At 60.0% G+C, this 14,258-nt stretch overlaps 1 protein-coding gene across 2 annotated transcripts; it reads right to left on the bottom strand.

The window, feature by feature from the left end:
- Window positions 1-1,917: 1,917 nt before the first annotated feature.
- Window positions 1,918-14,238, bottom strand: Dffb (DNA fragmentation factor subunit beta). 2 transcript variants are annotated; one of them, XM_004863750.3, is made up of 7 exons: window positions 14,024-14,238; window positions 13,790-13,916; window positions 12,814-13,002; window positions 12,305-12,384; window positions 10,425-10,595; window positions 8,810-8,910; window positions 1,918-3,066 (listed from the first exon to the last, which is right to left on the bottom strand). In XM_004863750.3, the coding sequence occupies exons 1-7, from the start codon at window positions 14,144-14,146 to the stop codon at window positions 2,832-2,834; spliced, it is 1,026 nt and encodes a 341-aa protein (XP_004863807.1). In that variant the 5' UTR covers window positions 14,147-14,238; the 3' UTR covers window positions 1,918-2,831. The 2 variants fall into 2 exon arrangements, with proteins under 2 accessions (XP_004863807.1, XP_021099295.1); XM_021243636.2 differs by having other exon boundaries at window positions 12,814-13,070; window positions 13,783-13,916; window positions 14,024-14,236.
- Window positions 14,239-14,258: the final 20 nt, after the last annotated feature.

The following is a 14,258-nucleotide window of genomic DNA, read 5'->3' as shown; positions in this document are numbered from 1 at the left end:
ATTGATGAACTAGAATTTAAAAGTGTTGCTTGTAAAGTCATTTTCTGATAGCCAGGGAAAATAAAGTACAACCTTCAATTGCTAGAGGAATGAAGATCAAAAACAGCACCTGTTGAGAGGCGGCACAGTGGCTCAGATTGGAGCATTTTGTCGTTCCCTTAAGCAGCCTTCAGTAGGCGCCACTGTCCTGAATCACAGTGGCTGCAGAAGAGCTGCATCCTCATGGTCCCTGTCGAATGGAACATGTGTCCCTTCCGGGCTGCCCGTCCATGTGCAGGCCTCAGCCCTCACTGATTGTGCCCAGGTGGGAGCACCATCCTGGTCACCTGCCCTGCAAACCTCGGTCCTGGGCAGGTCCCGATGTGAGTCCCTTCTCCCTCCCTTGCTACCCAGGCCGGCCCAAGGGAGCTGACGGCGCCATCTCAGGTGGCAGAACAGAGATGCCCCTGTGGACTCCTCGTGTTGAGGTGGCAGGGATGGCAGGCCTAAGTCCCTGAAGGCCACTGTCGAGTTGGGGTAGAGTCACCATAGCAGGCAGGGGACCTGTGTAAAGCAGCGGGGCAGACATGGCAGGAAGGAGGTGGGTGCACTGGGCCTTCCAGGTATCTCCTCCAATGGGGACTCACCCATTCATCCTGTGACGAGAGGTGCCAACCAGGGAAGCGGGGCCCACATGGTGCTTCCCCCAGGACCTCGGCCGCTCAGGCTCCACCCTGTCCCAGCTCCAACTGCGCCGGTGGCAGGGCCAGGGCCTCAGGCAGACAGATTCAGATTTGGCGGTCCTGAGCAGGGGCCCCTCTGGACTGGCAGGGCTTATGGTTTGGCCACCTTTCCTGTCGCATTCTGCAGCATGGCCTGGCTTGGCCCTCTGCTCACCACCTCCTGCCGTCCTGGTGGTCCTTCCCAAGACCCGCCATGCCTCATCTGGCCCCTGAGCTCTGGCTACTGCCGTGTCAGCTCCTCCGAGAGCCCTGTCACTCGGGATGGCCAGAGCTGATGGCAGCTGGAGCCCATGGCAGCTGGCTGGCTATGGTGCGCTCCCTCGCAGGCAGGAAGGCCCAGACCCGGAGGCCATGCTCAGCGCAGCCTTCTGTCCAGGCGGAGCCTGGGGCGGGGGGCTCTGCAAGCTCACCGCTCATCCCTCCTCGAAGCCCAGCCTTGGTGCCAGGACCCCACAACAGTAGGGCCCCTCGAGCCTTAGACGTCAGGGCCCCCGTCGCTCAGCTCCTAGGACTGCTCTCCTTCCTGGAGGGCAGCCAGCCCATAACCCCCCACAGAACGGTGTCCTGGGGGCCTTGTACCCGCCTTGCCTGCCACCCTCAAGTGACCTTAGCCCGTGTGCGAAATGCAACAGCGGGCTCCGTTCCTCTCCCAGCGGGACAGTCCTCTCAGCTGCCAGGTGAGTCCTGGGGCCCCCAGCAGTGCGGGCTCATGGCTGTCAATTCTCCATCTGCCCGGGCTGCTTTCCTGTGCCCTAGGGAGCAGCCTGCAAAGGCTCCCAGGCTCCCACTGGCCCTTGAGGCCTAGCTGAGTACCAAACAGCTTGGTGTGATTCATGTGTTCTGGCTCACCAGACTCAGACTCGGACACGGGCACAGCACCGCGGACCCGTGTTGTGTACATCGTTGCTGGCTGTTATCAGGGACGTCTCAGGGCAGGCACAGAGGGAGCCGACTGCCAGACAGTTCCGTGCAAGGGCTCTGCACGCAGGGGCTGGGCACCCCATGCCTGGCGCCTGCCTCCCTGACGGACCAGACTCCGCTGCCACGCTGGAGCTGTGAAAGCCCATGCGGCTGCCTCCTCCTCAAGCGCCACTGTGGCACTGAGGACGGACCCACCCAGGTCAGCCGCTCGGCGCCGAGCCTCCGTTTCCACCTTGTTCCGTCATTCTCAACAAGCACACTTTTTGGACATGTCTCCTTTGGGAAAGCTTTATTTTTCTTTATGTAAGTGTAAAAAAGTCCAAATATTACAAAATATAGGACTTTGCAAAGTACGTTGTAAAATATTACTACAAAATGATCACTTTAAGAACTCAAGTATTCCAAACACCTGCTGTAGGAATAAGCCTGCCCCGCCACGTCCCCAGGACCACTGCCCTGAGCAGCCTGGGGTGTTTCCCCACGCTCCCCGCTTACCAAACCAGCGGGGCACTGCACGGCCAGGCCGCCTGTGCGGTCAGTGGCCTCCCGTCCTGCGCACAAGCACCTTGGGACGCTTCAAACGCTGCCACTGGCCTTGTGTACATGCACTAGGTGGAATTGTGAAATCAATGATACCCGATCATTTTTCACCTACAAAAACAGCAATTCATCCAGCTCAACGTAATGCAGCAAATTCCCTACGGGGACAGTTGGAAGGTTTCCCACTCTGCATTGTATACAATTCAGCAGTATCTACCCTGGGTGCTTGTTGTGGCATGCAAACATTTTACAGATGGTCACTCCCTGGCTTTCCAAAGAGTCCAGAGACTAAGCTGCCCTTTGTATGAAAATAGCACAGAGCTGAGGCACGAACTCACGGGACCCTCACACGGGCTGGGCAGCCACGTTCAGCCTCGGCAGCAGCGGAAACCCTCCCGAGACGCACACGCTGGCAAAGTCAGAGTGCGGGAGACCCTGAGCAGTTTTCCCTTGCTCGACCGGGACCTGCACGTGTCCAGGGAGCCCCGCCGCCGTGCTCTGGAGGCTTGGTTCTCAGAAGTCAGAGGATGGGTTCAGACCCACACTAGGTCTGCAGAAGCTTCCAGGAACTACGGGAATGACAAAAAAATGCAGCACCTGTTTCCATTTCGCAGTCAGCCCGGGCAAGGCGGAGGGCAGAGCCCGGGGTCACTGGCGCTTTCGAGCGGGCCGCTTCCTCTTCGGCCCCACCCTGGGTCTGTAGATCCTGCGGGGGTCACACTCGAGCTTGTGGGTGGTCTTCTTGTGGCAGGCAATGTGCACCAGCTTCAGGTTCTCGGGGGTGAAGAGCAGGCTGTAGAAGTACTCCCAGGCCACCTCCCTGCCGTCCCGCTGCTGGATGGCGTCAACCAGCGTGGGCACAATGGCGCGTTTCTTCTCGATGCTGCGAGCAGAGACACTGTTGGCGGGGCTTCCGGGGGCGCACAGGCCCCTGCCAGGTCTAGGCCACAGCCAGGACTCTCAGACCAAGTTAGACCCTCACCACCCAGCCATCGCCAGTCAGCTGAGGCTCCTCTGCTGGCTCTTCGGCTCAGTCAGACAAAATCACGGCTGGGCTTCAAGTGCCAGTGGCCCTGGGCCCTCAGGGTCACAGCTCTGAGCTGAGGGCCTCTGACACTGCCAGCCACCGGCCAACGCCAGCTAATGCTGGACATGGACAGCTGACAACACCACTGCCACTGCGGGCTGCCACCGGCTAACCCCAGCCACTGTTGCCAGTCATCTCTGCCAGGTGCTGCTCTCCATCACTGATCTTTATTGGCTGCTGCTGTCTGGAGCGCCCAGTGTTTATAGCTTTTTTTTTTTTTGGTACCAGGGATTGAACTTGGGACCCTGCACTTGTGAGGCAGGCGGCAGAACCACTGAGCTAATCCCCGGCCCTGTTTACCGCTTTTTTAAAGTACCCTACTCTGTCCACACCTCTCAGGATAAGACTCTCCAGATTTACAGGCCCTTCGGCGCCCACACTGCTGGAGAAATCATGAGTAGATGAGCCGGGCCCTGGAGGGGGCTTCACTGGGACAGGACCCGTGCCACAGGACGTGGCAGGGAGAGTGTCAGTGTGGAAGAAGCCCTCCTGGACCAACCCAAGAACAAGAGTGTACTGCTCACACAGCAGAATGTGAGCCTGCTGATTGGTCCAAACTCAGTTGTACTGCTTGGTTCAAGTTCAAGTCCACGGCGGTCAGTGAAAGCAGACAGCTGCCAGGATGGGTGTCATGGCGGCACAGCTGTCAAGCCGGCAGGCTGGGGGGCTTAGGGAGATATAAACTGTGTGACTGCCAGCTGCCATGTCTCCATGGAAAATGGCACGCTGAGACTATGGGCTCGCCAGAAGGGCAGGCTGGGCTGTGCTCATCACGGCTTATCGGGGCTCGGGAGGATGGGGTGTCAGTGACAGGCCGGAGCCCTCCCTGACCCTGGGTAAGTCTCTGGAGTGCAGGGAGTCGGGGACGGCACCACCGCTGACACTGCAGCGGCCAGAGGGTAACGGAGTGATGGGAGGAGGACACCGAGCCGAGGTGCCCCGTCCATCCTAGGGGGTCGAGTGGGAGGGGCGAGACAGCTGTCTGCTAGACCATGCCCCTCCCAGCTGGCCGGGGAAAAGGGTCAGGCGCCTCTTGTCTATCTCACAACCATAAAGTAGGCTTGAAGTGTATCATTCCAGGGATGGAAAAGCAGTAACGAAAACAGACTGGTACAAAGCAAGCTTAGTTTTAAGCACTTCTGGGAAGGAAACATACGCTGTCAGTAGGCTGAGTACACGCGAGCCGGAGCCAGACTTAGTGAAGGACACGGGAGGTGTCTTAGCTTGGCCACTGTAACAAAATGCCACAGACTGCCGCGGGTGTGGGAGGCCGCTCCTGGCCATGGGGACCGGAAGTCGGAGGTCAGGCTGTGCCACGGCCTGCTCGGGCCCGGGCCGCTTCCTGGCTGTGCACCCAGCTTCTCGCTGCACCTTCACACCAGGCCTGCGGGACGAGACCCCTCATGGCCTTATTTCCCCCCGATTATCTCCCAAAACCCGGTGTCCAGGTGCAGGCACACCAGGGGCCAGACGCAAAATGTGAATCTGGTAACACAATTCGGGCCACACGGGAAGTCACGTGGGACACAGCACTAGGGTGCAGGAACTCAGAAGAGTAGACACCACCGGCAGCAGGATGGGCAGGCCCAGCACCCAGCCACGAGGCCCAGGGATGCCGCTGAGGAGAAGTGGAACCCCCCCCCACTGCACAGGAGGACATGAGTCCCCATCACAACCCTAAGCAGAGATCGACACCTACATACATAGCGTTTTCAAAGAGGAAAAGGCAGAAAATCAGGCTGATGGCAAACGTCTCACAAGCACACGGCAGGAGACGATGGAATTACAGGACTCGTGTCAGACAGCAGTTCTCAGGAGGAAGCCAGTGGGCATTCACCAGACCATCGCTGACCCTGACAGGCCCTCATCGCCAATAGGAAGGGACAGTGACACGGAGGGAGCACCAAAAGCAGAAGTGTGGAGTTGCTGGTGAATACGAATGCACGCTGACCTTAGCCAGCGTTTCAGGCAGGGTTAAAACTGGGGGCCATAATCCTAAAACAGGCATCGGAGTCAGGAGAGCAGCAACGCCGACTTTCAACACTGCCAATGTTTAGGAACCTACATTTATTTTCCAGACACTAATGGGGCACCGAGCGATAGGCAAAAAAGAAAACTTCAGCAAATCAACAGAAAACACAATGGAGACCCAAAAAGCACAAAATAGTACAGTAACTAAGAACTCCGAATACAGTGAAAATAAATCTATTGATGAGCAAAATATTCCACAAATATTTACTGAACAGCCACTGTGGCCAGATGCTGTCCTGGACTCTAGGAACCAGAGGCCACGCAGGGCTCAGTTCCCGTGCAGGGGGCCACAACCATGACAGAGGCAGGAGAGTCTCAGATAGGCAAGAGCACCTGACGAGGGCAGTGAGTGATCCAAGAGTGTTGTATGCACGTGTGAGTGTGCAAAAGGAACACTGATCTCCACAACCACGTGCACTGAAGAAAAAGTGTGAAAAAAGGACACAAAACTAATGCACAAGGAAAGGGGAAGAAAATGCTACACTCGCTATCCAGGGGGCAGTGGAAACCTGAAATCCAGCAAAAGGAATGGAGGTGGAGAGAATTCTGGGCATGGAGAGTCTGCACTATTTATAAGTAAAAAGGCCACGGTGAGCAACAATCAGAAACAAGCATAAAATGTCTTTGGAATAAACTCACAAGGGGCACCGTAAAGTCTTTAGTGCTAGCTAATAAAGCAGGGATACGGCTAAATCAATATTGAGGAGACATGTGGCTTTAAGTATGTGTTAGACTACAAAAGAAATAACAAATAGGACAGAAAATATGAATAAGGAAGAAACCAAAAAAATAAAAAACAGGAATTTTTTTTTTGTACCAGGGATCAAACTAGAAAAAATAGGAATTTTTTTTAAAAACACCAAAAGTCATGAAGTAAAGGAGCTAAGATGGGGACAATGAGAAGGAAAATGGAGACGAACTCGCAGCAGGGCAGATGGCAGGCGCTGCCACACCACCAGGCCCCCGAGGAGGGCACAGGACGCGGCGCCGGGCGGGTGGTCAGGCCTCGCTGGGGGACCTGCGCCTCCAGCCTCGCAGGGCCGTCCTCTCCAGGCGGCTCCCCGCTACCCCAGCCGCGGACTCGGGGCTGCATCCTGCCCGCTCTGCTCTCCAGGCCACCCTCCTGGGACAGGGTGCCCCTGTGCACATTTCCCCCGTCCAGAAGGGGAGGCTGGGACCACCGACTGGCGTGGTGGTCACCAGGGCCTGACCCCACCTGCAAGGATGCGGAGAATTCCTGAACCTGCACCAGCCTCCCAGGCCACAGCGTGCCCGGGCCCTCGCGGGTAGGCGCTCCACATTCTGCTGCACAATTTGTTTGTTTGTTCACTCCTAGCTGGCCTGTGGCTTTGGGCCCCACCCGTCAGGAGCAGGACTGGCTACACTGGGGAGGAGACAGACCAGGGTTCCTGCAATGTTCTGATGAATGCGGTGAAACCTACACTTTAACTAAGGAAACCCAGTAAACGTAACTGTGAACGCATGGATTAGGAGAGAGAGCAAACAAGTGCACAATGGAAGTGGGTGTTTCAGGAGACGCCGTCACTCTGCTCAGCCTGCACCTCGTCGTGCCACTGTCCTATCTGTCCCTGGCTGGCCCACTTCCTTCGTGGGTCCCCCAGAGTGATGTCCCCGCCCCGATGGATCACACAGAGTCCAAGAGCAGACAGACCGCCTGGGGCCCCCATGCAGGGAGACGGCTCACAAACCAGCAGAGAAAGACTGACCAGGAGGGGGTTCACCACGGACGGTGAGGAGGATCGCCTCAGCAGGACGGGGGGTACTTTCCTGATAAAGACATCAGAGGGCTGAGGCCAAGCTGGGGCATCAGTCCCCACAAATGAGAAAGACCAAAACTAAATGAAAGGCAAGCAGGGGAAGCAGCAGACAGGACTCCAAGGGTGAGGAAGCGCCAAGGAGACACCTGGCTCCCAGCAATCAGGAAAACAAGAACTAAAGCCAGAGAGCTGGCTGGTCACCTGCAGTCTGCAATGTCCCAGAAAGGCACAGTGACACCAAGTGGTGCCAGGATGCGGAGCACCTGAGCACGTGACCTGGACACTGTGCAGACGACCTGGCAGTACCCTGCAGGGACTCGGGTGTCCCTAAGACCCAGCACTGTGCTCGCAGGGACACGGGTGGATGCGGGGGCTGTGCTCCCATGCTGGAATTCCCACACCCCTGGGCCCTGTGCGGGCAGGGTGGGCCAAGTCTGCAGCCCTGGCCGGCCCAGGCCACACATACTAAGGTCCACAGAGCAGAGGCTCAGGGCGACAGTGAGCACACAGTGACCTAAGGCCCAACCGTGGAACAGAGGTTAAGCCGAAGCCCGCCCACTTGGGGAGTACCACACACTGTTAGGGTGAACTGCTGCATGCCCCCTGAGCACCAGGCAAGATGGAGCAGGACACTGCAGTGAGTGTGACACCGCGTGTGTGTCTGACACTCATGCGCACATGGTAAAGGCACAGCAATGGGTGAAAAGGACAGTTTCCCCTGCGGGTAGAGGAAAAAGGCTGAGTACAGAAAAGATGGGCACCAGCCCTTAACTGTGACGTGCCATTTATTACAAATACCACATTTCAAGGACACTAGGAGATCTGTCTCCACAGAGCAAGGTCCAGACCCAATGATACTCAAGGAGGTCGCGTGGGTAGAGACTGATGTTTCCACCTGCCCCAGTTCACACAGAGCTGCCACAGCTCCCCAGCTGGGAGAGCCACGCACTGGCCCAGAAGTCCCCAAATGCTATGTCTGATCTAAAATGTCTCCAGGTGTCTGTGTCCAGAGATTGCACATTTGGAAGGTGACTGGGCCATGGGGCACTTTGCTCAACAGCGCAGTCATTCAGCGATGAGATAACAGCTGGATGTGCCAACGGGGTGGGGCCTGGTTACAGGAGATGGTCACTGGAGTGTGACCCGGAAGGCTGTATGCTTGTCCCCCTGCTCCTCCCTCTACTTCCTGGCCACCACAGGCTGAGCTGCTGTCCTCCACCAGACCTTCCACTGTGCTGTTTCTCCTTGGAGCCAGCTGACCATGGACTGGACTCTGTAAAACCCTGAGCCAAATAAACTTCTCTGCCTTAAGCCGCAGGTATCAGGTGGTTTGTCCCAGCAACAGGAAAACAATACACAGCCAGAGCTCCTGCCTTCCCGGCTCCTCCTGCTCAAGCACACAGCACTCAGCCTCTGCCAACCTGGCAATGGCCCTTGAAGAACCAGGCCCCTCACTCCAGGCAAGGCTCATGGCCCCACTCCATCCAGAGGAACCAGAAGACAGAGGGACAACAGCTGGGTGTCAAGCACGTGTTCTGACGGCAGGCACCAGAGCGGCACCCACACAGCAGGCCCCTTCCCTGGGCCGGCGCAGCCAGGGAAACATGGTGGTGACAGCCACAAGGAGCCACCAAGCAGCCTGGCAGAGCAAGACCCTGCAGCTGCTGTTTCGGTTTGTAAGTCCGGGTCTGGGGCCAGGCGCCCACAGAGTCCCCACAAATTACACTCACATGTGGTCCAGGTTCCATGTGCTGAAGAGGATCCGGCTCTCCCGGTTGCTGTAGGGGTTGATGGAATGCTTTGAGGCGCAGTTTTCCAGGTCAAAAGGACCCTATGCGACAGGGGACAGGAAAGCAGGGACGTGAGGCTCCACTGGCCTCCTCCCTGGCAGATAAGCTCACCGAGCAGCAGGCCCACGGGCACCTTGTCCCTGGAAACCCCTTGCTGTCTGGGGCAGATCAGGAATTCAGGAGTTCTGCTTGTGGAATCACTACCCAGCCTTGTGTTCTGGGTCCCCGGGGGGCCACTTAGTTACTGTCACTGTTTGTCACGACAGCGTCCTTACCAGACGCCTGCAGCAGCCTTTGGTGGGCACCTGGGGCAGCCCGGTTATCACCAGTGCTCCATGGCACAGGGTCAACCCCGGCCCCATATCCTAGCTCAGTGGGGAAGGCACTGACTTGCGGAAGCCACGGCCAGCGCATGGCCGACCAGGGCCACAGACTGTCCACTCCACGTGGCTCCTGAGTATTTCCCTGTCACCCCCCACTCAGGCTGGGCCACCTTGCCAAACCTCCCCAGCCCCTCAATACACCTCACTGGCATGTCTGTGGGTCACGTGCTGAACCCCACGGCTCTGCCTGCCGCCTGAGCACCCCCGGCACAGAGCCACTCTTCCTCTCTAGTCTCCACATCCTTCCCCTCCCACTGGCGCCTCCTGGGGGCAGGCAAGAGGGATGTGCGATCTCTCAGTTCCCTCATTGCCTGGTTCGGGGAAGGTCTCCAGTGAGTGGCCGAGCGAGCTCCCTGGGAGTCCGAAGGCAGGCAAATGTGAACGGCGGAGTTTTCTCATGGGCAGGGTCCTCTGCCCATAGAAGAAGTGGCCAGCAGTGCCAACAAGGGCTAGAGGACACCAGAAGCCACTCCTGCCACCACGCCCTGCTGCCTGAACCAGCAGGAAGCCCCAGTGGGGTGCACCAAAAATGCACCTCCAGTGTGCAAGTGGCCAGAGGTCCCCCCATCACAGGGGCCCGGGCCAGGTCAGGCCCAGGGGCCATCACTGCCCGCAGCTGGAGCAGGCCTCCCACCTCACAGAAGGGCGGCAGAGGCAGGAGGGAAGCAGCTCGGGCAGCGAGGGCCCCCGCTCTGCCTCCAGTCAGAATGGCATCTCTGTGAGGTGTCCACGTGTCTGGAAGGAGGCGGACCCGGGCTGTCCACCCGCACACCCAGCACTGCTTCTGACTGATGCTCTCCCAGAAAGCCAAGCTCAACTAGCGCCTGGAAATGCCACCCAGCCCTGCCCTGACCGCCTGAGCCCTGCCCCAAAGGTCTATGGTGGCCAACACCTCTCAGGCTCCCACGCGTGGAAACGCCGGGCCTCCTGCTTAACCTAATCCACCAGGCCCCACGAGAGCCCCTTTCCTACCCAGGCCAGTGGGAACAAGGCTGGGGTTCCCAGGCGAAGCCTGTCACAAATGCAGACTCCCAGGCCCCCAGGGCATCCCCCACGCTGAGGCCATGCCCCTCACTCTGGGTGCGGGTACCCTAACGTCCTCCCCACCTCATCCGGAGGCCTGACGCTGGCAAGCCACTTGGGCAGCCCGGGATAAAGGGTGTGCTGCTCACCTGGCAGGAGAACCAGCCCTCTGGTGTGCACAGGCGGCCTCCGGCCTCGGCTTCTCGGTCAAAGTAGCTCCCGTGGTACTGCGCGGCCTTGAGCTTCTGGCACATGGAGTCGAGGACACGCAGGTACTCCTCTCGAGCCCCCACGGCCACCCCGGAGGCGTAGGTGCTCACCTAGAAAGGGGCAACATCTCTGAGCCTGGGCACAGGTGGAGGCCGGCGTGGCCGCTGGCCACGGGCACAGAGCCTTCCAAGCCCAGGCCTGTGGTCAGAGGGGCTGAGCCCACGAGCCACACTGATGCCAGGCACCGGGTGGGTAGGAGCCAGCCAGGGCCCCCAGGCAGCAGGTGACAGGAAGGACCAGGCCTGTCCTGCTTGGGGGGAAAAGTGCCAGGGGCAGTGACTGCGCTACAGTGTGCCAAGGCCGGGGATGCAGGGACACGGCCAGTCACTCGTGGAGGGGCAGAAACAGGAGGCAGCAGAACATCACCATCATGCCACCCAAGGAGAGTGAGGGCATGGGGAGCCTGCCATGCGGGCCAGTGCCCTCCACCTAATGTCACAAGGAGACCTAGCCATGAGCGGTGGGGCTGGCTCCGCCTCTAGGAGGAAGTGGGGAAGGTACAGCCACTGGAGAAGGGCCGGTTTAGGGACTGGGGTGACCGCGCCTGCCACTCGGGCTGCCTGGACCCCCAGGCCTCTGCTAGCGCCAGCCAACTTTGCTCACAATCAGGCAAATGACGAACGCAAGCGCTGGGCATGTTTTGGGCCCACCTGGGAGCCATGTGCCACTGCTGACTGGAGGGCATGTGGACCAGGAAGTGCCACCATCCCATCCCTCCTCGGCAGGAGTGACAGGCAGGCACCACATGCCAGTGAGCAGCAGCAGACCACGACTCCATGCCAGGAAACACTGGGTGGGGACACAGCCTGAGAGGCCGACCGGGCCCTGTGCAGCACGGCGTCCCGGGGCAGCAGGGGCACAACGCAGATGGCAGCCGTTGAGGGCCATCCATACAACAGCACCTCCAGGAACACATTTTCCACTTTTCCCCATGCAAACTAAAATAAATGCCACCCAAGACTCACACCAGTTCAGGGTGCAGGGGGAGGACACGACAGCCATCCGGTCGGCCTCCACCCGCACAAGCTCCAGGCAACACGGCACGGCAGGGCCGGGGGGGGCCCGTCTGTGACGCTGTCCCTGCCCCGCAGCTGGCCAAGCACCCACCAGCCAACGTGGCCAGGGCACCGCAGGGGGAAAAGTCCCATGCACCGCACGCCGAGCCACCTCCTGCTGGTGCTGTCCGGAGAATCTGAAGGGAGCTACACAGCCACCACATGGCGGGGAGTCCCGCTCTGTGTGTCCCTGGCACTGTTAAGCAGCAGGACCCAGATCACAGGGGGCCACAGCGCCAGCCCACCCGCCTGCTCTCTGGCTGGCACCAGCTTGCGGCGCTGCCCCAGGGGGAGGACACCGCTACCTCGGAGTCAGCTCCCTCCCAAAGGTCACCAGAGCACCCTGCACAGCCACGCAGCCCCCTGCTCTTCTCCAAGGGCAGCGACCCTGTGGTCAGGTGCAGGGACAGCAGGCTGCCGGCCCTGGGGGGCGTCCATCACAGCAAGTAGAGGGCACAGAAACTCATCCCTAAGAGACACAAGCGGCAAAGATGGGTTCTCACACAACAGGACTCCACAGAGGGAGGGGCGGAGATCTGGGCCGCAGGAGGACGAGGCTGGTCGGCAGGGACAGCGGGTGAGCGGGACAGAGATGGTCTCCGCTGCCAGACGCGCACACGCTCCGCTGGCTCATCCCGTCACCAGCACGGTGGTTTCCCGCCAGCTTCCCGGCAGCAGCGCGGGGGCCCTCGGCACAGGCTCACCTCTCTCAGGTAGCCCCGGATGCGGCTCTCACAGCTGTATCTCAGGTAGCCAGACTTGTTCCTAAAGCGGGACTCCACGCCTGCCAGGAGGAAGACCCCCGAGTCACAGGCTGCAGGGGCCACGTCTGGGGAACAGCTGACAGTGACTCAGTGACGCATCCGGTTTCCATTTCGGAGGCATCTCAAACACCGCCTGGGGCTTATCCCTGGCTGGCCACACCAGCCCTTTCTCAGGAGGCTGCAGGTACCAGGGTCACCTCCAACCAGCTCCCAAGGCCAGACCAAAGGTAGGCACAACCCATGTCCATCACCTCCATCCACGTGGTAGAGTATTACTCAGCCTTAAAAAGGAAAATAATTCCAACTAATGAGGCTGAGGCAGGAAGACTGCAAGTTCAAGCCCAGGCTGAGCACCTCAGCGAGAACCCCATTTTAAAATAAAAAGGGTTGAGGCTATAGCCCAGTGGTCGACCAATTGCCTACCATGTCCCCCAGCCCCGTCCACGCACCCTCGAACCAGGGTGGGTCCTGGGCCCGCGTCTCGGCTGCGATGTTCTGGCTCGCGCTCTGCAGCAGGTCTGCCAGCAACTTCTGCCGAAGCGGGGCCTGTTCGTCCTCTAGCAGCTGCCGGGCCACCTGGAGGACGCCCACATGTGGCTCCTGAAACACGCTGAGGAAGCGGCCGATGTCGCTCACATCTGCCACCAACAGGGGACAAACAGAAACGGATTCAGTCCAGGGGAGGCACAGCCTGCCCTGCCCACACGTGACCTCCAGGGCCAGACTGTCTGCCCTGACCTGGGAACCAAGGGCCCCCAGGTGCTGACTCCCTCCTCACACCCCAGCCACACCAGGCGGCAGCAGCAGCTGCACAAGAGCTGAAGACCCCAGGGCGGGGCACCTGCTGGTGTCTCCTGCCCCGGGGCCCTTGCACTAGGGGTGCAGAACTTGCTGGCCAGCTGACTCTGAAGCTGAGGTTCACACCCAGGCCTTCAATACAGACGCCGGGAAGACCCACCCATCACAGCAGGCGCCCGGGGAGACAGCCTCACACCAACCCTAACGACAGCTCGGTGACCACAGGGCTGTCCTGCCCGGAAGAGGCACAAGGCTCAGCTGCATGTCTACCTACAAAACTGCACGCCCTGCCCCAAAATGGAGTTGAAAAATTTTTTAAAATAGACAAAGACGGGCTGCTGGCACCGGTCTGTAATCTCAGCACCCTGGAAGGCTGAAGCAGGAGGACCGAAAGTTCAGGCCCAAGCTGGGCAACTCAGGGACTAAGGGAAGGCGGGCGGGAGGGGGAGGGAGGGGATGTAGCGCGGAGTGAAGGTCCTGGGTTCAATCTCCAGTATCGCAGAACAACCCTGAACAACTGCGTTCCTGGCCAGGAGGCCGCGGGCTTTGCAGACGGGCGCCGCGGGCCAGCTGTGACCCTCAGGGGCCCCTCAGGCCCCCTTCCGGCCCCCGGGGCCCCGCACTCACAACCCCCCCAGGTCTGGCCGGCGGTGAGCAGCACGAGCTCCGCGTCTTCGGGGACGCGAGGGAAGTAGTCCTCGGTCACCTCCGTGCCGTCCTCATACAGGCACAGCCGGGAGCCGTGCTCGGGAACCTGGGGGGGGGGGGGGGTACTGGTGTCAGCGAGGCCGGGACGCCCCGAGCCGAGCACCGCGGGCCGGGATTCCCGGGGTAGTGAAGCGGCGGGAAGGCCCCGTGCACCTGGAAGCGCAGGCAGCCCTTGCGCAGCAGTTCCAGGCAGGTGCGGCCCGCCACGCCGAACTTCCGTGCGCTGTGCAGGGCGCGCAGCCGGACGCTCTTGGGCTGGCGGGGCGCCGCGCACATGCTCGCCCGGGCCACGCGCTGCGGAGGGGACGGAGTGGGCTAGACCGGAACGCGCTGGGCTCGTGCGCAGGCCCGACCGGAGCCTGCGCTGCTCTCCTCGTGCGCAGGCGCG

Source organism: Heterocephalus glaber, unplaced genomic scaffold (assembly GCF_053883595.1).
Source record: "Heterocephalus glaber isolate CG9 unplaced genomic scaffold, H.glaber_assembly_v1.0 deba00001447, whole genome shotgun sequence".
Lineage (NCBI taxonomy): Eukaryota > Metazoa > Chordata > Mammalia > Rodentia > Bathyergidae > Heterocephalus > Heterocephalus glaber.
This window is presented reverse-complemented; position numbering and strand designations above follow the sequence as displayed.